Source organism: Oncorhynchus tshawytscha, linkage group LG19 (genome assembly GCF_018296145.1).
Source record: "Oncorhynchus tshawytscha isolate Ot180627B linkage group LG19, Otsh_v2.0, whole genome shotgun sequence".
Taxonomy (NCBI): Eukaryota; Metazoa; Chordata; class Actinopteri; order Salmoniformes; family Salmonidae; genus Oncorhynchus; species Oncorhynchus tshawytscha.
In genome coordinates this window covers 50,435,235-50,460,664 of record NC_056447.1, presented here as the reverse complement: position 1 = coordinate 50,460,664, position 25,430 = coordinate 50,435,235, and the positions used below count along the sequence as shown (strand labels likewise).

At 46.2% G+C, this 25,430-nt stretch overlaps 1 protein-coding gene across 1 annotated transcript in view; it reads right to left on the bottom strand.

Annotated features, from left to right (window-relative positions):
* LOC112219038 (calcium/calmodulin-dependent protein kinase type 1D-like) overlaps window positions 1-25,417 on the bottom strand; it is a 58,654-nt gene extending 33,237 nt beyond the window's left edge. The window contains exon 1 of the mRNA XM_042301827.1: window positions 24,772-25,417. Within this exon, the coding sequence (XP_042157761.1) occupies window positions 24,772-24,866 (95 nt within the window). The 5' untranslated portion in view covers window positions 24,867-25,417. The remainder of the gene's footprint in view (window positions 1-24,771) is intronic.
* Between the last annotated feature and the right edge of the window lie 13 nt (window positions 25,418-25,430).

Sequence of the window (25,430 nt, the reverse complement as noted above, 5' to 3'; positions counted from 1 at the left end):
AAGGTAAGTGATTTAATCTATTGCTTTTCTGACTTTCGTGACCAATCTACTTGGCTGCTAGTGTTTGTAATATTTTGTCTACTGAGAGAGATGTTCTTACATAAACGCTTGTTATGCTTTCGCCGAACAGCTGTATTGAAATCTGACCTACCAGGTGGATTAACAACAAGCTAAGCTGTGTTTTGCTATATTGCACTTGTGATTTCATGAAAATGTAATAGTTTTAGTAATTTAATTTGAATTCAGCGAGTGTTGATGAAAATGATCCCGCTAAAGGGATGGGTGCGTCAAGAAGTTAATTAACAAAGAGTTGCAGTCTGTTTTGGAATGGGTGGCCAGTAATAAACTGGTCCTGAACATCTCTAAAACTAAGAGCATTGTATTTGGTACAAATCATTCCTTAAGTGCTAGACCTCAGCTGAATCTGGTAATGAATGGTGTGGCTGTTGAGCAAGTTGAGGGGACTAATTGACTTGGCGTTACCTTAGATTGTAAACTGTCATGTTCAAAACATATAGATTCAATGGTTGCAAAGATGGGGAGAGGTCTAGCCGTAATAAAGAGATGCTCTGCTTTTATGACACAACAGTAAAGCAAGTTCTGCAGGCTCTAGTTTTGTCTAATCTTGATTATTGTCCAGGCGTGTGGTCCAGTGCTGCAAGGAAAGACCTAATTAAGCTGCAGCTGGCCCAGAACAGTGCGGCACGTTTTGCTCTTCATTGTATTCAGACGGCTAATATTAAGACTATGCATGCCAGTCTCTCTTGGCTAAGAGCTGAGGAGAGACTGACTGCATCACTTCTTCTTTTAATTAGAACTGCATCACTTCTTATTTTTATAAAAAACACAGAAATGTGTTGAAAATCCCAAATAGTCAACTTCCACACAGCTCTGACACACACATTTATCCCACCAGACATGCCACCAGGGGTCTTTTCACAGTCCCCAAACCCAGAACAAATTCCAGAAAGAGTACAGTATTATACAGAGCCCTTATTGCATGGAACTTCCTTCCATCTCATATTGCTCAAATAAACAGTAAACCTGGTTTCAAAAAACAGATAAAGCAACACCTCACGGCACAACGCCTCTCCCTATCTGACCTAGATAGTTTGTGTGTCTGCATTGATATATAGACTAGGTGTGCCTTTTAAAAAATGTATGTAGTTCTGTACTGGAGCTGTTCTTGTCCAATGATGTTCTTCCGGCTAAAATGGCACCGGAAGAAATGGCAGCATACGGGTGCGCAACCTTTGTGTTATGTGTTTTTTTTCGCGTTATTTGTAACCTATTTTGTACATAATGTTTGTGACACCGTATCTTACGGCAAAAAAGAGATTCTGGATATCAGGACAGCAATCACTCACCTCAGATCAGACAAAGATTTTTTCAACAAGCAGGACGCATAGGACATACTCCAAACACCCGACAAGGCCAACATCCCAGTTATTGGCAAGAGGAGGACACAGAGCAGGGTGCCTCGTAAGGATCCGCAGAAGGCGATTGGGAAAGCTGCCCTTACTGTCAATATTACTCGCCAACGTGCAACCATTGGACAATAAATCTTACCAACGGGACATCAAAAACTGTAACATCTTATGTTTCACGGAATGTTGGCTGAATGATGACATGGATATTCAGCTCGCGGGATACACGCTGCACCGGCTAGATAGAACAGGAAGGTAAGACGAAGGGGGGGCAGTCTGTGCATATTTGTAAACAACAGCTAGTGCATGAAATCTGAGGAAGGTGTGTCCCGCCACCCGCCACCCACCAACCCCTCTTTTACGCTACTGCTACTCTCTGTTTATCATACATTAGAAGTTGGAAATGTACATACACCTTAGCCAAATACATTTAAACTCAGTTTTTCACAATTCCTGACATTTAATACTTGTACAAATTCCCTGTCTTAGGTCAGTTAGGATCACCACTTTATTTTAAGAATGTGAAATGTCAGAATAATAGTATAGAGAATGATTTATTTCAGCTTTTATTTCTTTCATCACATTCCCTGTGGGTCAGAAGTTTACATACACTCAATTAATATTTGGTAGCATTGCCTTGGGTCAAAGTTTCAGGTAGCCTTCCACAAGCATTCCACAATAAGTTGGGTGAATTTTACATACACTCAATTAGTATTTGGTATTTGTCTATAAATAGCATTGTCTTTTTAAATAGCATTGTCTTTAAATAGCATTGTCTTTTAAAATAGCACGGTCTTTAAATAGCATTGTCTTTAAACCTCTTCAGCCATCTGGCTCCATTCGTTAAAACTTAACAAAATCCAATGTGGAATTACGGGACTATTTGCCCCAACAGTCTGTAGCTGTTGCTATGCTACCATGTACATGCTCAGTCCACCTTAATGAATGTTGGAGAGGGCTACACCACCATTCTTATCCCTCATTATCTTTCCTCTCCTTCCCACTCTGTCTATCCCTTGCTCTTTCTCCCTCCTATACGCTACCCTTCTTTTCTATCCTCTCTTTAATGTTATGTCATTATGTTCTCCTTCACCACACAGCAAAAATGTGTTATTACGGTATATAGTGAATGTAATCAGCTCCATTGTCTATTACAGTATGTAATCAGCTCCATTGTCTATTACAGTATGTAATCAGCTCCATTGTCTATTACAGTATGTAATCAGCTCCATTGTCTATTACAGTATGTAATCAGCTCCATTGTCTATTACAGTATGTAATCAGCTCTAGGGTCTATTACAGTATTGTCATGACGTTGGCCTGAGGGGGGAGGTTTATGAACCCCATAAAAACGTTCCCCTTTTTCCTCTCTCTACTCCAATGTGACTATAGCGATGCGACTATTGAAAATCGCTTTGTTAACATTGCGAGAGAGTCTGGTGACATCAAAAGTTGGGAAACGGAACCATATTTCGGTAATCCAACCAGTTTAAAATATGTGTTGGTACTTAATGAATATGATGTCAGATCAGTTGGTGTCTGAGACATGATTACTGATGATAGGACGACAAACTGTATCTTGGAAAATCTACGCATTCTAGTTATCAAATTCACATGGAATTGTTGTGCAATTTAAATGATTAAATATGAAACTATTTGTGAAAAGATAAAATGTAATTTAGCTTCTTAAAGAAAGAATGGTTTCTCATAGAGTAAACTCTGCCAACTCAATGGCCCCGCCCATGTGAACAGACAGTGGTTGTAAACTATGAAACACTGCCCTCTCTCCCAAACCTATAAATACCCTGTTACGAAAATGTAACTTCCTTTTCCAAGGATGTGTGGACTTGAGGTCCCCGTGTTGAAAGGACAAAGACCACCTACAGAACTAAGCCAACCTTAGAGAACCTAACGAAATTAGCATCGAATTTCAATGTGAAGGTGACGACCTACACGCCGGATGGATGAATTTCGACTATACCAGAATACAGCATGAGCATATAGCATGGCAACTTGGTATGAACTTTGAACTCTTATTCACTAAAGACGTGATACTTCCTAGCCATCGCGTTAGCGCAGCAACTGTAGACGTGGGCTAGGAGAGGACGGACAGAGTATCTATTCTACCACAAGACGACAGAACTAACAAGTATTCATTCTACCATCAGACATTCTTCAAAGGACAACCCGGCCTCCCATCTTCGACCAACCAATCGAAGCGCAGCTCAGAGTAAATATTTATTGCATTTTCATTTTTTCAAATGGGCGGTAATTTAGAATGCATAAGATACTGTATTTACAATAGCATAACTGCCTACAGCCCGATAGAGACATAGCTTCTCCCTTTGTTCCTCAGTCTTCCCGCTCTTTCATTCAAAATCCCACCTTCTTTCTTTGGGTAAACAACTGTCATATCTATTCCGTCCACTAGGGATGTTTTCCTTTATGACATAATTTGTAATCAATGTACAATACATTCTGTGTATATGTAATTCTGTGTGATTATTTAGGTATTTAGTAAATAAATAATTCAACCAAATTTTGTATTGCTGATTCAACTTGTTGGCCAGGGTTCGTGAAGATAACCAAGAATTTACAACTTTCAGATGAGACTAAACAAGGTGACGATTAAATATTGACTGCTATTGATGTAAAAGATTACCAAGTCTTTAAGAGTTTATTCGGAAGATAACAGCTCTATAAACATTATTTCATGGTGCCCCAACTTTCTAGTTAATTACATTCACCTGATTAGCTTAATCAGGTAATATGAATTACAGAGAAATTATTTTATAGAATAGCACGTCATATAACTTAATCTGGCATAGCCAAAGACACGACAGGATGTAATCAGTTCCATGGTCTATTACAGTATATAATCAGCTCCAAGTTATATGACAGTATATAAATCAGCTCCAGGGTCTATTACAGTATATAGTGTATCAATACGCTACATTGTCTATTACAGTATGTAATCAGCTCCAGGGTCTATTACAGTATATAGTGTATATAATCAGCTCCATTGTCTATTACAGTATATAATCAGCTCCATGGTCTATTACAATATATAGTGTATATCATCAGCTCCATTGTCTATTAAATCAAATCAAATCAAATTTTATTTGTCACATACACATGGTTAGCAGATGTTAATGCGAGTGTAGCAAAATGCTTGTGCTTCTAGTTCCGACAATGCAGTAATAACCAACAAGTAATCTAACTAACAATTCCAAAACTACTGTCTTATACACAGTGTAAGGGGATAAAGAATATGTACATAAGGATATATGAATGAGTGATGGTACAGAGCAGCATGGGCAAGATACAGTAGATGGTATCGAGTACAGTATATACAGTATATACATATGAGATGAGTATGTAAACAAAGTGGCATAGTTAAAGTGGCTAGTGATACATGTATTACATAAGGATGCAGTCGATGATATAGAGTACAGTATATACGTAAGCATATGAGATGAATAATGTAGGGTAAGTAACATTATATAAGGTAGCATTGTTAAAGTGGCTAGTGATATATTTACATCATTTCCCATCAATTCCCATTATTAAAGTGGCTGGAGTTGAGTCAGTGTCAGTATCAGTGTGTTGGCAGCAGCCACTCAATGTTAGTGGTGGCTGTTTAACAGTCTGATGGCCTTGAGATAGAAGCTGTTTTTCAGTCTCTCGGTCCCAGCTTTGATGCACCTGTACTGACCTCGCCTTCTGGATGATAGCGGGGTGAACAGGCAGTGGCTCGGGTGGTTGATGTCCTTGATGATCTTTATGGCCTTCCTGTAACATCGGGTGGTGTAGGTGTCCTGGAGGGCAGGTAGTTTGCCCCCGGTGATGCGTTGTGCAAAGCTCACTACCCTCTGGAGAGCCTTACGGTTGTGTGGCGGAGCAGTTGCCGTACCAGGAGGTGATACAGCCCGCCAGGATGCTCTCGATTGTGCATCTGTAAAAGTTTGTGAGTGCTTTTGGTGACAAGCCAAATTTCTTCAGCCTCCTGAGGTTGAAGAGGCGCTGCTGCGCCTTCTTCACGATGCTGTCTGTGTGAGTGGACCAATTCAGTTTGTCTGTGATGTGTATGCCGAGGAACTTAAAACTTGATACCCTCTCCACTACTGTTCCATCGATGTGGATAGGGGGGTGTTCCCTCTGCTGTTTCCTGAAGTCCACAATCATCTCCTTAGTTTTGTTGACGTTGAGTGTGAGGTTATTTTCCTGACACCACACTCCGAGGGCCCTCACCTCCTCCCTGTAGGCCGACTCGTCGTTGTTGGTAATCAAGCCTACCACTGTTGTGTCGTCCGCAAACTTGATGATTGAGTTGGAGGCGTGCGTGGCCACGCAGTCGTGGGTGAACAGGGAGTACAGGAGAGGGCTCAGAACGCACCCTTGTGGGGCCCCAGTGTTGAGGATCAGCGGGGTGGAGATGTTGTTGCCTACCCTCACCACCTGGGGGCGGCCCGTCAGGAAGTCCCGTACCCAGTTGCACAGGGCGGGGTCGAGACCCAGGGTCTCGAGCTTGATGACGAGCTTGGAGGGTACTATGGTGTTGAATGCCGAGCTGTAGTCGATGAACAGCATTCTCACATAGGTATTCCTCTTGTCGAGATGGGTTAGGGCAGTGTGCAGTATGGTTGAGATTGCATCGTCTGTGGACCTATTTGGGCGGTAAGCAAATTGGAGTGGGTCTAGGGTGTCAGGTAGGGTGGAGGTGATATGGTCCTTGACTATTCTCTCAAAGCACTTCATGATGACGGAAGTGAGTGCTACGGGGCGGTAGTCGTTTAGCTCAGTTACCTTAGCTTTCTTGGGAACAGGAACAATGGTGGCCCTCTTGAAGCATGTGGGAACAGCAGACTGGTATAGGGATTGATTGAATATGTCCGTAAACACACCGGCCAGCTGGTCTGCGCATGCTCTGAGGGCGCGGCTGGGGATGCCGTCTGGGCCTGCAGCCTTGCGAGGGTTAACACGTTTAAATGTCTTACTCACCTCGGCTGCAGTGAAGGAGAGTCTGCATGTTTTCGTTGCAGGCCGTGTCAGTGGCACTGTATTGACCTCAAAGCGGGCAAAAAAGTTATTTAGTCTGCCTGGGAGCAAGACATCCTGGTCCGTGACTGGGCTGGATTTCTTCTTGTAGTCCGTGATTGACTGTAGACCCTGCCACATGCCTCTTGTGTCTGAGCCGTTGAATTGAGATTCTACTTTGTCTCTGTACTGACGCTTAGCTTGTTTGATAGCCTTGCGGAGGGAATAGCTGCACTGTTTGTATTCGGTCATGTTACCAGTCACCTTGCCCTGATTAAAAGCAGTGGTTCGCGCTTTGAGTTTTACGCGAATGCTGCCATCAATCCACGGTTTCTGGTTAGGGAATGTTTTAATCGTTGCTATGGGAACGACATCTTCAACGCACGTTCTAATGAACTCGCACACCGAATCAGCGTATTCGTCAATATTGTTATCTGATGCAATACGAAACATATCCCAGTCCACGTGATGGAAGCAGTCTTGGAGTGTGGAGTCAGCTTGGTCGGACCAGCGTTGGACAGACCTCAGCGTGGGAGCCTCTTGTTTTAGTTTCTGTCTATAGGCAGGGATCAACCAAATGGAGTCGTGGTCAGCTTTTCCGAAAGGAGGGCGGGGCAGGGCCTTATATGCGTCGCGGAAGTTAGAGTAACAATGATCCAAGGTTTTTCCACCCCTGGTTGCGCAATCGATATGCTGATAAAATTTAGGGAGTCTTGTTTTCAGATTAGCCTTGTTAAAATCCCCAGCTACAATGAATGCAGCCTCCGGATAAATGGATTCCAGTTTGCAAAGAGTCAAATAAAGTTCGTTCAGAGCCATCGATGTGTCTGCTTGGGGGGGGGATATATACGGCTGTGATTATAATCGAAGAGAATTCTCTTGGTAGATAATGCGGTCTACATTTGATTGTGAGGAATTCTAAATCAGGTGAACAGAAGGATTTATGTTCCTGTATGTTTCTTTCATCACACCTTGTCTCGTTAGCCATAAGGCATACGCCCCCGCCCCTCTTCTTACCAGAAAGATGTTTGTTTCTGTCGGCGCGATGCGTGGAGAAACCCGCTGGCTGCACCGCCTCGGATAGCGTCTCTCCAGTGAGCCATGTTTCCGTGAAGCAAAGAACGTTACAGTCTCTGATGTCCCTCTGGAATGCTACCCTTGCTCGGATTTCATCAACCTTGTTGTCAAGAGACTGGACATTGGCGAGAAGAATGCTAGGGAGTGGTGCACGATGTGCCCGTCTCCGGAGTCTGACCAGAAGACCGCCTCGTTTCCCTCTTTTTCGGAGTCGTCTTTTTGGGTCGCCGCATAGGATCCATTCCGTTGTCCCGGTTGAAAGGCAGAACACAGGATCCGCGACGCGAAAAACATATTCTTGGTCGTACTGATGGTGAGTTGACGCTGATCTTATATTCAGTAGTTCTTCTCGACTGTATGTAATGAAACCTAAGATGACCTGGGGTACTAATGTAAATAACACGTAAAAAAACAAAACACTGCATAGTTTCCTAGGAACGCGAAGCGAGGCGGCCATCTCTGTCGGCGCCGGCACATATCATTACAGTATGTAATCAGCTCCATTGTCTATTACAGTATGTAATCAGCTCCATTGTCTATTATAGTATGTAATCAGCTCCATTGTCTATTACAGTATATAGTGTATATAATCAGCTCCATTGTCTATTACAGTATGTAATCAGCTCCATTGTCTATTACAGTATATAGTGTATATAATCAGCTCCGTGGTCTATTATAGTATGTAATCAGCTCCATTGTCTATTACAGTATGTAATCAGCTCCATTGTCTATTATAGTATATAATCAGCTCCATGTATATTACAGTATATAGTGTATCAATCCGCTACATTGTCCATTACAGTATGTAATCAGCTCCATGTTCTATTACAGTATATAATGTATTTAATCAGCTCCATGTTCTATTACAGTATATGTAATCAGCTCCATGGTCTATTACAGTATATAGTGTATATAATCAGCTCCATTGTCTATTACAGTATATAGTGTATATAATCAGCTCCATTGTCTATTACAGTATATAATGTACATAATCAGCTCCATTGTCTATTACAGTATATAGTGTATATAATCAGCTCCATTGTCTATTACAGTATATAGTGTATATAATCAGCTCCATTGTCTATTACAGTATATAGTGCATATAATCAGCTCCATTGTCTATTACAGTATGTAATCAGCTCCATGGTCTATTACAGTATAGCGTATCAATCCGCTACATTGGAGGGACACTAAGCCTGTAACAGGACACCTAACTCATCCAAAGATTCTTTAACTTAGATTCTTTAACAAAGATTCTTTCACTAAGACTCTTTAATTAAAGTGCCCTTAGGAAATGTTCAAATGTACCTTTAGAGAGAAGAAAGAGAGGATACTGACAGGTGCAGTGTGATGGTTTTTCTTTTCTCTAAAAATGGCACTAGCATAACAACTGTTGGCAATTATGCAAATATATGTAAATGTAAAAGTCTGAAGTGGTTTTGGGGTCTGTTTTTTCACGGAGGCTGATGTGGGCTAGAGTTGGTGTGTGTGTACCGGCTTGTGTGTGTGTGTGTGAGTGCTTCAGTCAGGGCCTGTGCTGCTATAGCTGCTGAGTCAGAGTCATCACAGAGAATCATCTTGTGTAAGACGCTTTAGTGATCCGCTTATATAATCTATTGGATGGAAAGTCACTGCTAGCTGGACAGTCCAGGTGGAGTGGAGCATGGTCTAATGGAATCCAGGTGGAGTGGAGCATGGTCTAATGGAATCCAGGTGGAGTGGAGCATGGTCTAATGGAATCCAGGTGGAGAGGAGCATGGTCTAATGGAATCCAGGTGGAGAGGAGCATGGTCTAATGGAATCCAGGTGGAGTGGAGCATGGTCTAATGGAATCCAGGTGGAGTGGAGCATGGTCTAATGGAATCCAGGTGGAGAGGAGCATGGTCTAATGGAATCCAGGTGGAGTGGAGCCTGGTCTAATGGAATCCAGGTGGAGTAGAGCATGGTCTAATGGAATCCAGGTGGAGTGGAGCATGGTCTAATGGAATCCAGGTGGAGTGGAGCATGGTCTAATGGAATCCAGGTGGAGTGGAACATGGTCTAATGGAATCCAGGTGGAGAGGAGCATGGTGAGAGGAGCATGGTCCAATGGAATCCAGGTGGAGTGGAGCATGGTCTAATGGAATCCAGGTGGAGAGGAGCATGGTCTAATGGAATCCAGGTGGAGTGGAGCATGGTCTAATGGAATCCAGGTGGAGAGGAGCATGGTCTAATGGAATCCGGGTGGAGTGGAACATGGTCTAATGGAATCCAGGTGGAGTGGAGCATGGTCTAATGGAATCCAGGTGGAGTGGAGCATGGTCTAATGGAATCCAGGTGGAGAGGAGCATGGTCTAATGGAATCCAGGTGGAGTGGAACATGGTCTAATGGAATCCAGGTGGAGTGGAGCATGGTCTAATGGAATCCAGGTGGAGTGGAGCATGGTCTAATGGAATCCAGGTGGAGTGGAGCATGGTCTAATGGAATCCAGGTGGAGAGGAGCATGGTCTAATGGAATCCAGGTGGAGAGGAGCATGGTCTAATGGAATCCAGGTGGAGTGGAGCATGGTCTAATGGAATCCAGGTGAAGAGGAGCATGGTCTAATGGAATCCAGGTGGAGAGGAGCATGGTCTAATGGAATCCAGGTGGGGAGGAGCATGGTCTAATGGAATCCAGGTGGAAAGGAGCATGGTCTAATGGAATCCAGGTGGAGAGGAGCATGGTCTAATGGAATCCAGGTGGAGTGGAGCATGGAATCTGGAATGGAATGGAATCCAGGTGGAGAGGAGCATGGTCTAATGGAATCCAGGTGGAGTGGAGCATGGTCTAATGGAATCCAGGTGGAGTGGAGCATGGTCTAATGGAATCCAGGTGGAGTGGAGCATGGTCTAATGGAATCCAGGTGGAGTGGAGCATGGTCTAATGGAATCCAGGTGGAGTAGAGCATGGTCTAATGGAATCCAGGTGGAGTGGAGCATGGTCTAATGGAATCCAGGTGGAGTGGAGCATGGTCTAATGGAATCCAGGTGGAGTGGAACATGGTCTAATGGAATCCAGGTGGAGAGGAGCATGGTGAGAGGAGCATGGTCTAATGGAATCCAGGTGGAGTGGAGCATGGTCTAATGGAATCCAGGTGGAGAGGAGCATGGTCTAATGGAATCCAGGTGGAGTGGAGCATGGTCTAATGGAATCCAGGTGGAGAGGAGCATGGTCTAATGGAATCCGGGTGGAGTGGAACATGGTCTAATGGAATCCAGGTGGAGTGGAGCATGGTCTAATGGAATCCAGGTGGAGTGGAGCATGGTCTAATGGAATCCAGGTGGAGAGGAGCATGGTCTAATGGAATCCAGGTGGAGTGGAACATGGTCTAATGGAATCCAGGTGGAGTGGAGCATGGTCTAATGGAATCCAGGTGGAGTGGAGCATGGTCTAATGGAATCCAGGTGGAGTGGAGCATGGTCTAATGGAATCCAGGTGGAGAGGAGCATGGTCTAATGGAATCCAGGTGGAGAGGAGCATGGTCTAATGGAATCCAGGTGGAGTGGAGCATGGTCTAATGGAATCCAGGTGAAGAGGAGCATGGTCTAATGGAATCCAGGTGGAGAGGAGCATGGTCTAATGGAATCCAGGTGGGGAGGAGCATGGTCTAATGGAATCCAGGTGGAAAGGAGCATGGTCTAATGGAATCCAGGTGGAGAGGAGCATGGTCTAATGGAATCCAGGTGGAGTAGAGCATGGTCTAATGGAATCCAGGTGGAGTGGAGCATGGTCTAATGGAATCCAGGTGGAGAGGAGCATGGTCTAATGGAATCCAGGTGGAGTGGAGCATGGTCTAATGGAATCCAGGTGGAGTGGAGCATGGTCTAATGGAATCCAGGTGGAGTGGAGCATGGTCTAATGGAATCCAGGTGGAGTGGAGCATGGTCTAATGGAATCCAGGTGGAGTAGAGCATGGTCTAATGGAATCCAGGTGGAGTGGAGCATGGTCTAATGGAATCCAGGTGGAGTGGAACATGGTCTAATGGAATCCAGGTGGAGAGGAGCATGGTGAGAGGAGCATGGTCTAATGGAATCCAGGTGGAGTGGAGCATGGTCTAATGGAATCCAGGTGGAGAGGAGCATGGTCTAATGGAATCCAGGTGGAGTGGAACATGGTCTAATGGAATCCAGGTGGAGTGGAGCATGGTCTAATGGAATCCAGGTGGAGTGGAGCATGGTCTAATGGAATCCAGGTGGAGTGGAGCATGGTCTAATGGAATCCAGGTGGAGTGGAGCATGGTCTAATGGAATCCAGGTGGAGTGGAGCATGGTCTAATGGAATCCAGGTGGAGTGGAGCATGGTCTAATGGAATCCAGGTGGAGTAGAGCATGGTCTAATGGAATCCAGGTGGAGTGGAGCATGGTCTAATGGAATCCAGGTGGAGTGGAACATGGTCTAATGGAATCCAGGTGGAGAGGAGCATGGTGAGTGGAGCATGGTCTAATGGAATCCAGGTGGAGTGGAGCATGGTCTAATGGAATCCAGGTGGAGAGGAGCATGGTCTAATGGAATCCAGGTGGAGTGGAACATGGTCTAATGGAATCCAGGTGGAGTGGAGCATGGTCTAATGGAATCCAGGTGGAGTGGAGCATGGTCTAATGGAATCCAGGTGGAGTGGAGCATGGTCTAATGGAATCCAGGTGGAGAGGAGCATGGTCTAATGGAATCCAGCTGGAGAGGAGCATGGTCTAATGGAATCCAGGTGGAGTGGAGCATGGTCTAATGGAATCCAGGTGAAGAGGAGCATGGTCTAATGGAATCCAGGTGGAGAGGAGCATGGTCTAATTGAATCCAGGTGGAGAGGAGCATGGTCTAATGGAATCCAGGTGGAGAGGAGCATGGTCTAATGGAATCCAGGTGGAGTGGAGCATGGTCTAATGGAATCCAGGTGGAGTAGAGCATGGTCTAATGGAATCCAGGTGGAGAGGAGCATGGTCTAATGGAATCCAGGTGGAGTGGAGCATGGTCTAATGGAATCCAGGTGGAGTAGAGCATGGTCTAATGGAATCCAGGTGGAGTGGAGCATGGTCTAATGGAATCCAGGTGGAGTGGAACATGGTCTAATGGAATCCAGGTGGAGTGGAGCCTGGTCTAATGGAATCCAGGTGGAGTGGAGCCTGGTCTAAAGGAATCCAGGTGGAGTGGAGCATGGTCTAATGGAATCCAGGTGAAGTGGAGCATGGTCTAATGGAATCCAGGTGGAGTGGAACATGGTCTAATGGAATCCAGGTGGAGAGGAGCATGGTGAAAGGAGCATGGTCTAATGGAATCCAGGTGGAGAGGAGCATATATACACAAGACGACTAATAGGGGCTGTAAAAAAAACTATTTTGGAAGCTATAGAAATGCCTTTATTAATGTCTGCATTCCTTCTTGACACATATATTCTATTACATACACCTTATTGCATATTTTTTAATGCCATTATGTGAGAGGGGCACCGAGTGGTGCAGCGGTGCCCAGGCATTGCATCACAGTGCTGAGGCGTCACTACAGCCTGGGGTTTGATCCCAGGAGTGCCAATATTTTTATTTTTTAATTTTTAATTTTACCTTCATTTAACTAGGCAAGTCAGTTAAGAACAAATTCTTATTTACAATGACGGCCTAGGAACAGTGGGTTAACTGCCTGTTCAGGGGCAGAACGACAGATTTGTACCGTGTCAGCTCGGGGGTTTGCAACCTTCCGGTTACTAGTCCAACGCTCTAACCACTAGGCTACCCTGCCGCCCCAATATGGTGGAGCCAACAGGAATGGGGTCTGTTCCATTTCAATTCAGTCCTTCCTAAATGGAAAGCTCGACCGATGACTTCAAAACCTCTCCTTGGCAATTACATAGCATCAGCAATCTAGAGTTTATATACATCATTGTTACTAACACACCACTGCTATGCTGTTCAGTGTCTGCTACTGCATCAGCACTAGTGGCCTGTTAGGCCTATATGTTGTTGCTATGTTCTCTGACCCTGGCCTGCGGTTGCTTTCCTGGAATGTTTGCTCTGGGCTCAGCTAGTCAGAGTCTTGATTAAATGGGGGAAATAATCATTCTAATCTTTCTTATTGGAGATTAGTTTGGCTGAGACTGACCTGAGAACGATAAGAGCTGGCTCGTATAGTCACTCCTTACCAAATTTTTTAAAAATACAAAAGTGAGGGTAGAATCTGCTGGAGAGCGTTGAGAGAGAAAGGAACTGCCAGAGAGGCTTCAACAAAATCTGCTCTAAAGATCGCGGCTAAGCCAGAAATCTCTTGGGAGCACCCGACTGTTACTGTTTTGATACGGGCGATTACTGCCCAATCTCCTCTCTCTCCAGATAGCTATCCCTCTGCTCTGTCTGGCACACTCCAAACCCCTGTGGGCAGCTGTACTGGGGCTCAGAGGGCCTTGCTGACAGCTGTACTGGGGCTCAGAGGGCCTTGCTGACAGCTGGCTGTACTGGGGCTCAGAGGGCCTTACTGACAGCTGTACTGGGGCTCAGAGGGCCTTGCTGACAGCTGGCTGTACTGGGGCTCAGAGGGCCTTACTGACAGCTGTACTGGGGCTCAGAGGGCCTTACTGACAGCTGGCTGTACTGGGGCTCAGAGGGCCTTTACTGACAGCTGGCTGTACTGGGGCTCAGAGGGCCTTTACTGACAGCTGGCTGTACTGGGGCTCAGAGGGCCTTTACTGACAGCTGGCTGTACTGGGGCTCAGAGGGCCTTACTGACAGCTGTACTGGGGCTCAGAGGGCCTTTACTGACAGCTGGCTGTAATGGGGCTCAGAGGGCCTTACTGACAGCTGGCTGTACTGGGGCTCAGAGGGCCTTGCTGACAGCTGTACTGGGGCTCAGAGGGCCTTGCTGACAGCTGGCTGTACTGGGGCTCAGAGGGCCTTACTGACAGCTGTACTGGGGCTCAGAGGGCCTTACTGACAGCTGGCTGTACTGGGGCTCAGAGGGCCTTTACTGACAGCTGGCTGTACTGGGGCTCAGAGGGCCTTTACTGACAGCTGGCTGTACTGGGGCTCAGAGGGCCTTTACTGACAGCTGGCTGTACTGGGGCTCAGAGGGCCTTTACTGACAGCTGGCTGTACTGGGGCTCAGAGGGCCTTGCTGACAGCTGGCTGTACTGGGGCTCAGAGGGCCTTTACTGACAGCTGTACTGGGGCTCAGAGGGCCTTACTGACAGCTGGCTGTACTGGGGCTCAGAGGGCCTTACTGACAGCTGGCTGTACTGGGGCTCAGAGGGCCTTGCTGACAGCTGTACTGGGGCTCAGAGGGCCTTGCTGACAGCTGTACTGGGGCTCAGAGGGCCTTACTGACAGCTGTACTGGGGCTCAGAGGGCCTTGCTGACAGCTGGCTGTACTGGGGCTCAGAGGGCCTTACTGACAGCTGTACTGGGGCTCAGAGGGCCTTACTGACAGCTGGCTGTACTGGGGCTCAGAGGGCCTTACTGACAGCTGGCTGTACTGGGGCTCAGAGGGCCTTACTGACAGCTGGCTGTACTGGGGCTCAGAGGGCCTTACTGACAGCTGGCAGTACTGGGGCTCAGAGGGCCTTTACTGACAGCTGTACTGGGGCGCAGAGGGCCTTGCTGACAGCTGTACTGATGCTCAGAGGGCCTTGCTGACAGCTGTACTGGGGCTCAGAGGGCCTTACTGACAGCTGTACTGGGGCTCAGAGGGCCTTGCTGACAGCTGTACTGGGGCTCAGAGGGCCTTACTGACAGCTGTACTGGGGCTCAGAGGGCCTTGCTGACAGCTGGCTGGACTGGGGCTCGAGGGCCTTGCTGACAGCTGGCTGTACTGGGGCTCAGAGGGCCTTGCTGACAGCTGGCTGTACTGGGGCTCAGAGGGCCTTGCTGACAGCTGGCTGTACTGGGGCTCAGAGGGCCTTGCTGACAGCTGTACTGGGGTTCAGAGGGCCTTACTGACACCTGTACTGGGGCTCAGAGGGCCTTACTGACAGCTGTACTGGGGCTCAGAGGGCCTTGCTGACAGCTGTACTGGGGCTCAGAGGGCCTTACTGACAGCTGTACTGGGGCTCAGAGGGCCTTACTGACAGCTGTACTGGGGCTCAGAGGGCCTTACTGACAGCAGTACTGGGGCTCAGAGGGCCTTACTGACAGCTGTACGTACTGGGGCTCAGAGGGCCTTACTGACAGCTGTACGTACTGGGGCTCAGAGGGCCTTACTGACCGCTGTACTGGGGCTCAGAGGGCCTTACTGACAGCTGTACTGAGGCTCAGAGGGCCTTATTTTGGCTGTCCCCATAGGAAAGCCCTTTTGGGTTCCAGGTCAAACTCTTTTGGGTTCCAGTTAGAACTCTTTTGGGTTCCAGGTAGAACTCTTTTGGGTTCCAGGTAGAACTCTTTTGGGTTCCCTCTGTGGAAAGGGTTATACATGGAACTCAAAAGAGTTTTTTTTGTAAGAGTGTACACACACAGATAATACAAACACACAAACTTACAACACACACACACACACACACACACACCCACATAGACACGGTTGTGTCCACATTGGAACACAGATAACCACTTTTGGACACAGTCAAGATACAGTATGAATGTAGGTCCTTTATCATTTATACACAGTTTAGATCCAGATTGTCGTGTTTGACACCCCTGCTTTAAACTGATATTTGTACTATAGTGCTCTCCACTGATAGTGAATGTGGTTACAGTGGTCAACTGTTTCATAGTGATCTAATTGTCCTGCACAGATGGCATCAGTTTAAGAGGGAACTGTATGAGTATGTATTAACTCATTATTCTAAATGTTTCTCTGACCAGTGCATCATCATCATCATCATCATCATTAGCCGGTCTCTGCTCTCTTACCAACTCCTTATGGAATTGCAGAGCCAAGCATGTTTCTCTTGACAACAGCAGCAAGGGAGAACGCAAGAGCAGGCACCGATCTGTGACCGGGCTGCATCGTCAGTTAACCATTTAGGTCAGCTCACATGGTATCTGGAGCAGGGCTCACTGCTGAGGACACTTATTCACTACCTGAAAATACCAACAGCTTAAAGCACTGGAATTAGACCTGAAGAAAGAAAGAAAGAAAGAAAGAAAGAAAGAAAGAAAGAAAGAAAGAAAGAAAGAGAGACAGAAAGAGAGACAGAAAGAGAGAGGGAGAGACAGGAAAAGAGAGAGGGTGAGGGAGAGAGACATAAAGAGAGAGAGGGAGAGACAGGAAAAGAGAGAGGGTGAGGGAGAGAGACATAAAGAGAGAGAGGGAGAGACAGGAAAAGAGAGAGGGTGAGGGAGAGAGACATAAAGAGAGAGAGAGAGAGACAGAAAGAGAGAGAGGGAGAGACAGGAAAAGAGAGAGGGTGAGAGAGAGAGACAAAGAGAGAGAGAGAGAGACAGAAAGAGAGAGAGGGAGAGAGGAAAAGAGAGAGGGTGAGAGAGAGAGACAAAGAGAGAGAGAGAGACAGAAAGAGAGAGAGGGAGAGACAGGAAAAGAGAGGGAGAGAGAGAGAGAGAGAGAGAGACATAAAGAGAGAGAGAGAGACAGAAAGAGAGAGAGAGACAGAAAGAGAGAGGGAGAGATAGAAAGAGGGAGGGAGAGACAGAAAGAGAGAAAGGGAGACAAAGAGAGGGACAGAGAGAAAGAGAGAGAGACAGAAAACAAACAAAAACAAAAACAAACAAAAACAAACACAAACACACCCTACAGAGCCCCAGGACAGCAGCACAATTAGACCCAACCAAATCATGAGAAAACAAAAAGATAATTACTTGACACATTGGAAAGAATTAACAAAAAAACTGAGCAAACTAGAATGCTATTTGGCCCTACACAGAGAGTACACAGCGGCAGAATACCTGACCACTGTGACTGACCCAAAATTAAGGAAAGCTTTGACTATGTACAGACTCAGTGAGCATAGCCTTGCTATTGAGAAAGGCTGCCGTAGGCAGACATGGCTCTCAAGAGAAGACAGGCTATGTGCACACTGCCCACAAAATGAGGTGGAAACTGAGCTGCACTTCCTAACCTCCTGCCCAATGTATGACCATATTAGAGAAACATATTTCCCTCAGATTACACAGATCCACAAAGAATTCAAAAACAAATCCAATTTAGAAAAACTCCCATATCTACTGGGTGAAATTCCACAGTGTGACATCACAGCAGCAAGATTTGTGACCTGTTGCCACAAGAAAAGGGCAACCAGTGAAGAACACACACCATTGTAAATACAACCCATATTTATGCTTATTTATTTTAACTTGTGTCCTTTACCATTTGTACATTGTTAAAACACTGTATATATAATATGACATTTGTAATGTCTTTATTGTTTTGAAACTTCTGTATGTGTAATGTTTACTGTTCATTTGTATTGTTTAATTCACTTTATATATTATCTACCTCACTTGCTTTGGCAATGTTAACACATGTTTCCCATGCCAATAAAGCCCCTTGAATTGAATTTAATTGAATTGACAGAGAGACATAGAGAGAGACAGAGAAAGAGAGAGAGAGACAGAGAGACAGACAGAGAGAGAGACAGTGAGAGAGACAGTGAGAGAAAGAGAGAGACAGAGACAGAGAGACAGAGAGACAGAGAAAGAGAGAGACAGAGAGAGAGACAGTGAGAGAAAGAGAGAGACTGTGACGGTGATAGACTTGATGGCTTTAGTGACACAGCAGATCTCATTAGATAACGAGTGACTAACAGCATGAGAACAGATGAAAACATACCGTAACACCATTACAGGGCTATCTATATGGTCTACATCTCAAATGGCACCCTATTCCCTACAGCATGCACTACTTTTGACCAAGGCCCTCTATATGGATTAGGGTGCCATTTGGGATGCACCGGCAGACACAGCTGCTGTGCTGCGGAGGGTGTTCACAAACATAATAACATTCTGCTATTGATCCACGGACCCTGACATCTACTTTATAATATTGTTCCTCTCCTACAGACCAGTTGAATGGCTGGCTGACAGGTGCAATCCATTCTGTTTCTCAACACAAACTGGACAGGATAGAACAGGACAGAATAGGAGAGGACAGAACAGGTCAGGACAGAATAGGAGAGAATAGGAGAGGACGGAATAGGAGAGGACGGAATAGGAGAGGACAGAATAGGACAGGTCAGGACAGAACAGAATAGGAGAGGACAGAACAGAATAGGAGAGGACAGAACAGGTCAGGACAGGTAAGGACAGAATAGGAGAGGACGGAATAGGAGAGGACAGAATAGGACAGAATAGGAGAGGACGGAATAGGAGAGGACAGAATAGGACAGCATAGGGCAGGATAGGAGAGGACAGAATAGGACAGAATAGGAGAGGACAGAACAGGTCAGGACAGGCCAGGACAGAATAGGAGAGGACAGAACAGGTCAGGAGAGAATAGGTCAGCATAGGGCAGGATAGGAGAGGACGGAACAGGTCAGGAAAGAATAGGTCAGAATAGGAGAGGACAGAACAGGTCAGGACAGAATAGGACAGCATAGGGCAGGATAGGAGAGGACAGAATAGGACAGAATAGGAGAGGACAGAACAGGTCAGGACAGGTCAGGACAGAACAGGACAGAAGAGGACAGAACAGGTCAGAACAGAACAGAATAGGGGAGGACAGAATAGGTCAGGACATAATAGGTCAGAACAGAATAGGACAGAATAGGAGAGGACAGAACAGGTCAGGACAGGCCAGGACAGAATAGGAGAGGACAGAACAGGTCAGGAGAGAATAGGTCAGCATAGGGCAGGATAGGAGAGGATGGAACAGGTCAGGAAAGAATAGGTCAGAATAGGAGAGGACAGAACAGGTCAGGACAGAATAGAACAGAATAGGAGAGGACAGAACAGGTCAGGACAGAATAGGTCAGAATAGCTCTTACCCTAACCCCTACACACTAGCTCCTACCCTAACCCCTACACACTAGCTCCTACCCTAACCCCTAACCACTAGCCACTAGTCTTTCCATAATCCCTACCCACTAGCTCCTACCCTAACACCTACACACTCGCTCCTACCCTAACCCCTACACACTCGCTCCTACCCTAACCCCTACACACTGGCTCCTAGCTCCTAGCTCCTAGTCCTACCCTAACCCCTATACTCTATCTCCTACCCTAACCCTAACCACTAGCTCCTACCCTAACCACTAGCTCCTTCCCTAACACCTACACACTAGCTCCTACCCTAACCCCTACACACTAGCTCCTACCCTAACACCTACACACTAGCTCCTAGTCCTACTCTAACCCCTACACACTAGCTCCTACTCTAACCCCTACCCACTAGATCCTACCCTAGCACCTACACACTAGCTCCTACCCTAACCCCTACACACTAGCTCCTAACTCCCACCCTAAGCCCTACCCACCAGCTCCTAGCTCCTACCCTAACCCCTACACACTAGCTCATACCATAACCCCTACACACTAGCTCCTAGATGTTAAAGGCTTGAATAGGTATGAGTATTATGGTGGTAGTTGAACATTTCCCTGTAATAAACTACTCTGAAGGTTTTACCATATGGCTCATAGGTCTACCTAATAAACTATCCAACCTTTCTGGTCTAAAAGTGTCTCGGGCCTAGAGAGGGTAGATGCTAGGGGTTTGAGGTGGTTCAGTCAGGGACAAGTGAGAACAGATGATCCCTATTGGACACTGATGGGAAAGCCTGAAGTGGAGGAGGAGGGGAAGGAGATAATCTGAGTCTCTTCCTGTCTCTGTGCCTCACTCCTCCTTCCTAGATCAGTCTATTCTTAATCCCCAAGTAGTCAAAGCCTCTTGGCTGAACGAGGGACCGGGAGGAGGAGACAGTGCTGTGTGTATATATGTAATAGCTGCCAGGACTGTCTCAACCTGGCAGCTAACTCACTGCATACAGTACACACACTACACAACACAACACACTACCTACTGGGTCTGCTTATACACAACACAGCAGGAGCTACCGGGAGCAGGAGCGGCCGGCCTGGGCCCCTGTGGTGTTGACATGGGACTTGAGGTGCGGTGTGTTAAAAAAAAAAGTTTTTCAACAGAAAAAAAATGAGCTGGGCAGACAGGCAGGGACATGTTGAGATGTAGAGAAGACTGGTGTTTAACCTATCCACTGTTAAGACAGCAACTCATGATGATGATTCACAGGTGTTTAGAAGAGGCCATTCACATCCACAGCTAAGAATAAAAACAGATGAGGGCATGGCAACTTCCTGCCATTACGATCGCCCACTCCCTGTATACAACTGGAGTCTTTTCCACTGTGCCTATTTGATTATGCAACACATGTTATTCTTAACTGTGTACTTCATTAAATATGTTTACATGCACAGTAATAATTCAATATTAAACAGATTATGGCATTAGGCAGATTATGCAATAGTCACGTAAACACCTTACTCTGCTTATCCTAATCGGCGTAAGGTCAAAATCGAAGTAAGCACACGCCGATTAAAACACCTAGTTTTCTGAACAATCTTTCAAATGATTGGGACATAATCACCTTAATGGGCGTTCCAGCGGTGTCTTGATCTGTGTATGTGCCAGTTACCAGTCCAGTCCCCAGTCCAGTCCCTCTTTAGTGTGACTGAAGTGAGTTCGGAACGTATGTGTCTTAGAAGTGGTTTTCAAATACAAACTTGTAACCAACCTCAATGGTCTTATGTACTCCTGGATGAATTTCCCTGCAAGGACAATATAGTTGAATAGAATGGAGTGGAAGGGAATGGTGTGGAATGAAGTGGGAAGGAATAGAGTGGAATGGAATTGTGTTAGGGCTTCGTTTGACCCAAGCCAGAGGTCACAGTCGTGTGTTCAAGTCAATGAGAACAAGTTGCTCCTCCCCGATGGTGATGAGAGGTACAAGCTGTACCTCAGGAGAAGGACAGGCTGTACCTCAGGAGAAGGACAGCATGTACCCCGGGAGAAGGACAGCATGTACCTCGGGAGAAGGAGAGCCTGTACCCCGGGAGAAGGACAGCCTGTACCTCGGGAGAAGGACAGCCTGTACCTCGGGAGAAGGACAGCCTGTACCCGGGAGAAGGACAGCCTGTACCTCGGGAGAAGGACAGCCTGTACCTCGGGAAAGGACAGCCTGTACCTCGGGAGAAGGACAGCCTGTACCTCGGGAGAAGGACAGCCTGTGCCTCGGGAAAGGACAGCCTGTACCTCGGGAAAAGGACAGCCTGTACCTCGGGAAAAGGACAGCCTGTACCTCGGGAGAAGGACAGCCTGTACCTCGGGAGAAGGACAGCCTGTACCTCGGGAGAAGGACAGCCTGTACCTCGGGAGAAGGACAGCCTGTACCTCGGGAGAAGGACAGCCTGTACCTCGGGAGAAGGACAGCCTGTACCTCGGGAAGGACAGCCTGTACCTCAGCCTGTACCTCGGAAGAAGGACAGCCTGTACCCCAGGAGAAGGACAGCCTGTACCCCAGGAGAAGGACAGCCTGTACCCCAGGACAAGGACAGCCTCCACCCCAACCACTACAGCCTGCTACCTGCCAGCCTGTACCTCCAGCCTCTAACCACCTCAGGCTCACCTGCCTCAGGAGAAGGACAGCCTGTACCTCAGGAGAAGGACAGCCTGTACCTCACCTCCACCCCTCCACTCTAACCACTAGGCTACCTGCCACCCCTCCACTCTAACCACTAGGCTACCTGCCGCCCCTCCACTCTAACCACTAGGCTACCTGCCGCCCCTCCACTCTAACCACTAGACTACCTGCCACCCCTCCACTCTAACCACTAGTCTACCTGCCGCCCCTCCACTCTAACCACTAGTCTACCTGCCGCCCCTCCACTCTAACCACTAGGCTACCTGCCGCCCCTCCACTCTAACCACTAGGCTACCTGCCGCCCCTCCACTCTAACCACTAGACTACCTGCCACCCCTCTAACCACTAGTCTACCTGCCGCCCCTCCACTCTAACCACTAGTCTACCTGCCGCCCCTCCACTCTAACCACTAGTCTACCTGCCGCCCCTCCACTCTAACCACTAGTCTACCTGCCGCCCCACATGGAGGGAATTAAATAGAAGAAAACATCTGTAGGTGAAAGGACTTTGTTTTTCACTTTCTAGAACACACAGCTTATCAATTCAACGGAGAGGGAACCAAGCAGCGCTATTTAGCTGATGAATGTAAACACCCCGCCCTTGACGAAAATCTTGAAAAATAGTTTAGAGGCAGAGAGAGTTTTTGGAAGGCTTGTCTTCCAGGCTCCATTTGGGGAATTTGCCCTTCAAAGTGAGTACTTACATGCTCCCTGTCTGCATCATAACTCACCCACAGCAAAACTGCCATCAGTCAGGCAGCACTAACTGGAGGACCAAAATAAACTCTGGAGGAATTTGCCTGCTCTGACGTAGTACAGTAGTGGAAGCACAAGAGAATAACAAGAATGAAGAACTACACGGCTGATGAAAGCCATGCAGGAACATCAACAGCTTCATACCAACTTGTTGCAAGGTTGTGTGTGTGTGTGTGTCTGTGTGTGTGTGTGTGTCTGTGTGTCTGTGTGTGTGTGTGTGTGTCTGTGTGTGTCTGTGTGTGTGTATATATATATATATATTTGTAAGTTAGTCTCTGATGATAAAGATAATGAAAATGTTCCATACTCCCAGAGGGAGCTGTAAAATGCCAGGAAACATGTCAGACTAAAGATGATATTATAGCAGTTGACCATACACTCTTAGAAAGACAAAATAATTCATAAATGGTTTTTCAGCTGTCCCCATATGAGAACCCTTTTTGGTTCCAGGTAAAACCCTTCTAGGTTCCATGTAGAACCGTTGAACCCACTGTGGAAAAGGTTCTACATGGAACCCAAAAGGGTTCTACCTGGAACTAAAAAGAGTTCTCCTATGGGGACATCCGAAAAAACCCTTTTAGGTTCTAGATAGCACCTTTTCCCCCCCTAAGAGTGTATTGCCAGTGGCAAATGACGTGAACAGTTGAGCCTGCTCTGAGGTTGTCCCTATTGGGCAGGTCATATTTTATTCTAATAACAACCTAAATGTAAAGAAATCCAGTAGTCGATCTTTCTGTTTTTCCCCCTTTTTGTAGGTGAAAATAGCTACTTTTTAAAAACATTTTTGAGCAAGTGAAGTGGTCATAATCTTTGGGTAAACAATATATACTGACTTGCCCGGTGGACAAGTGCCTTTCGTATTATCACAATTAAATACAGATTAGACATGATCATAATTCAGCACCAGGAATCTTCTGTATCTATTCAATGTTATCCAGTCTGACTAGACATCAGAAGACACATTTTCAACAGCAGGCAGCAACTGACAATCCAATTCTCCTGACCATTTTGATGCTGAAACAATGACTACCATTCACAGAGTCCTGTCAATGCATTTAATAACAGATGCTAACTAATGTATTTCTGATTACATACGATATGCAAATTAATAAGAAAACCTCAAGATAATCTATTCTGTAATGCAGGTGCCTTGACACATCACCTTGGACCTGCTTTATAACCCTTTGATCTCTGATATTGATAAATATATATATTTTTAAATTGTCATTTAGCAGACGCTCTTTTCCACAGCGACTTACAGTAGTGAGTGCAAACATTTTTAGAATTATTTTCTCTCGTACTGGTCCCACGTGGGAATCGAACCCACAACCCTGGCGTTGCGCTACCAACTAAACCAAACGTAACCTAGAGGTAACTGTCGAAATCTATAGAGGCGGACCCGACCGCTTTTCCATCGAACTCCTGCCACAGAATATACCTATTATTGACAGTTTGGCAACGTGCTTTTGAATTGTTGCATCTAGTAACTGTCGATGTCATAACCGTTTGTAGGACATAATAAAGCATCATTCAAAACGTTAGTATTTGCAAAAATCGCACGTACGCCGGCAATATCACATGTCGTATTGTCTAAGCTTCGTTGACAAGAGTAGAGACAATTGCCATTTCCGCTTCTGTTACACTGTATAATCGTTTGACAGCGGTCGTTACTAGTTACCACAGCCACAAAGTCATAAACCATGCCCATTTTTTAAAAACAATTTATCTTAATAAAATGTGATTTTAAACCTACCTCTAACCAAACTGCTAACCTTATCCTTAAATTAATACCAAAAAGCGAAAAAAAAAATGCATTAAGTTTTACGATATACTTTGTGGCTGTGCTATCTAGTGTAAACCCCCTTGACAGCCGACAACAAAGTTGTAATTTAAGGACCTGTTACAAGATTCTATAGACCACACATGTATTACTCACGTTCCAAGGACTTCTTTGAACTCGAATACCTTCTTGATATCATCGACATTCTTTTTCCAAGATCCCCCCCCAGACTGTCCGTTCTCACTCGCCATGTCGTCACCGGGGAAGACAGACGTGAGAAGATTAGAGGTACCGCTTCACAAAGAATGTCACCTTCTCGTGCTGACTCAGTGGGGATGGTGCCCCGTCTCTAGTCGACAAAAAAAAGTAGGACTGAATAGGGTTTCTTCCTGATTGTCGCCCAGTTAGTTTTAAACCTTGCTTTACTCAGCCCGTCCATACAACCGCTGCGCTGCGAAAGCAAAGGTGTCCTACTCCCCAGTAGGCTACAGCCCTACCACCAGTAGCAGCCTACCTACAGGTTATAACACTAGTCTAATCTTCACGTAACAGACGGGGAGCTCCTTCGCTATTCTGTCTCATTCGCTTTGCAACAATGAACTATAGCTCTCTGGATTCTGTTTAGGCTATGTTTACTTGACAGAAAGATAACTCCCGTTGGAGGGGTCGGTCGGTGTCCGTCTGAATTGAAACGCTATTCTATTGAGTCACGCTGCCTGCTTGACCGCGCCTTTGGTTGTTATAGCAATAAGGAGTGGGTGGCTGGGGAGGCCGCTCTCCTCTCATGCCCATGTAGCCGAAAGTGTGCGTGATGA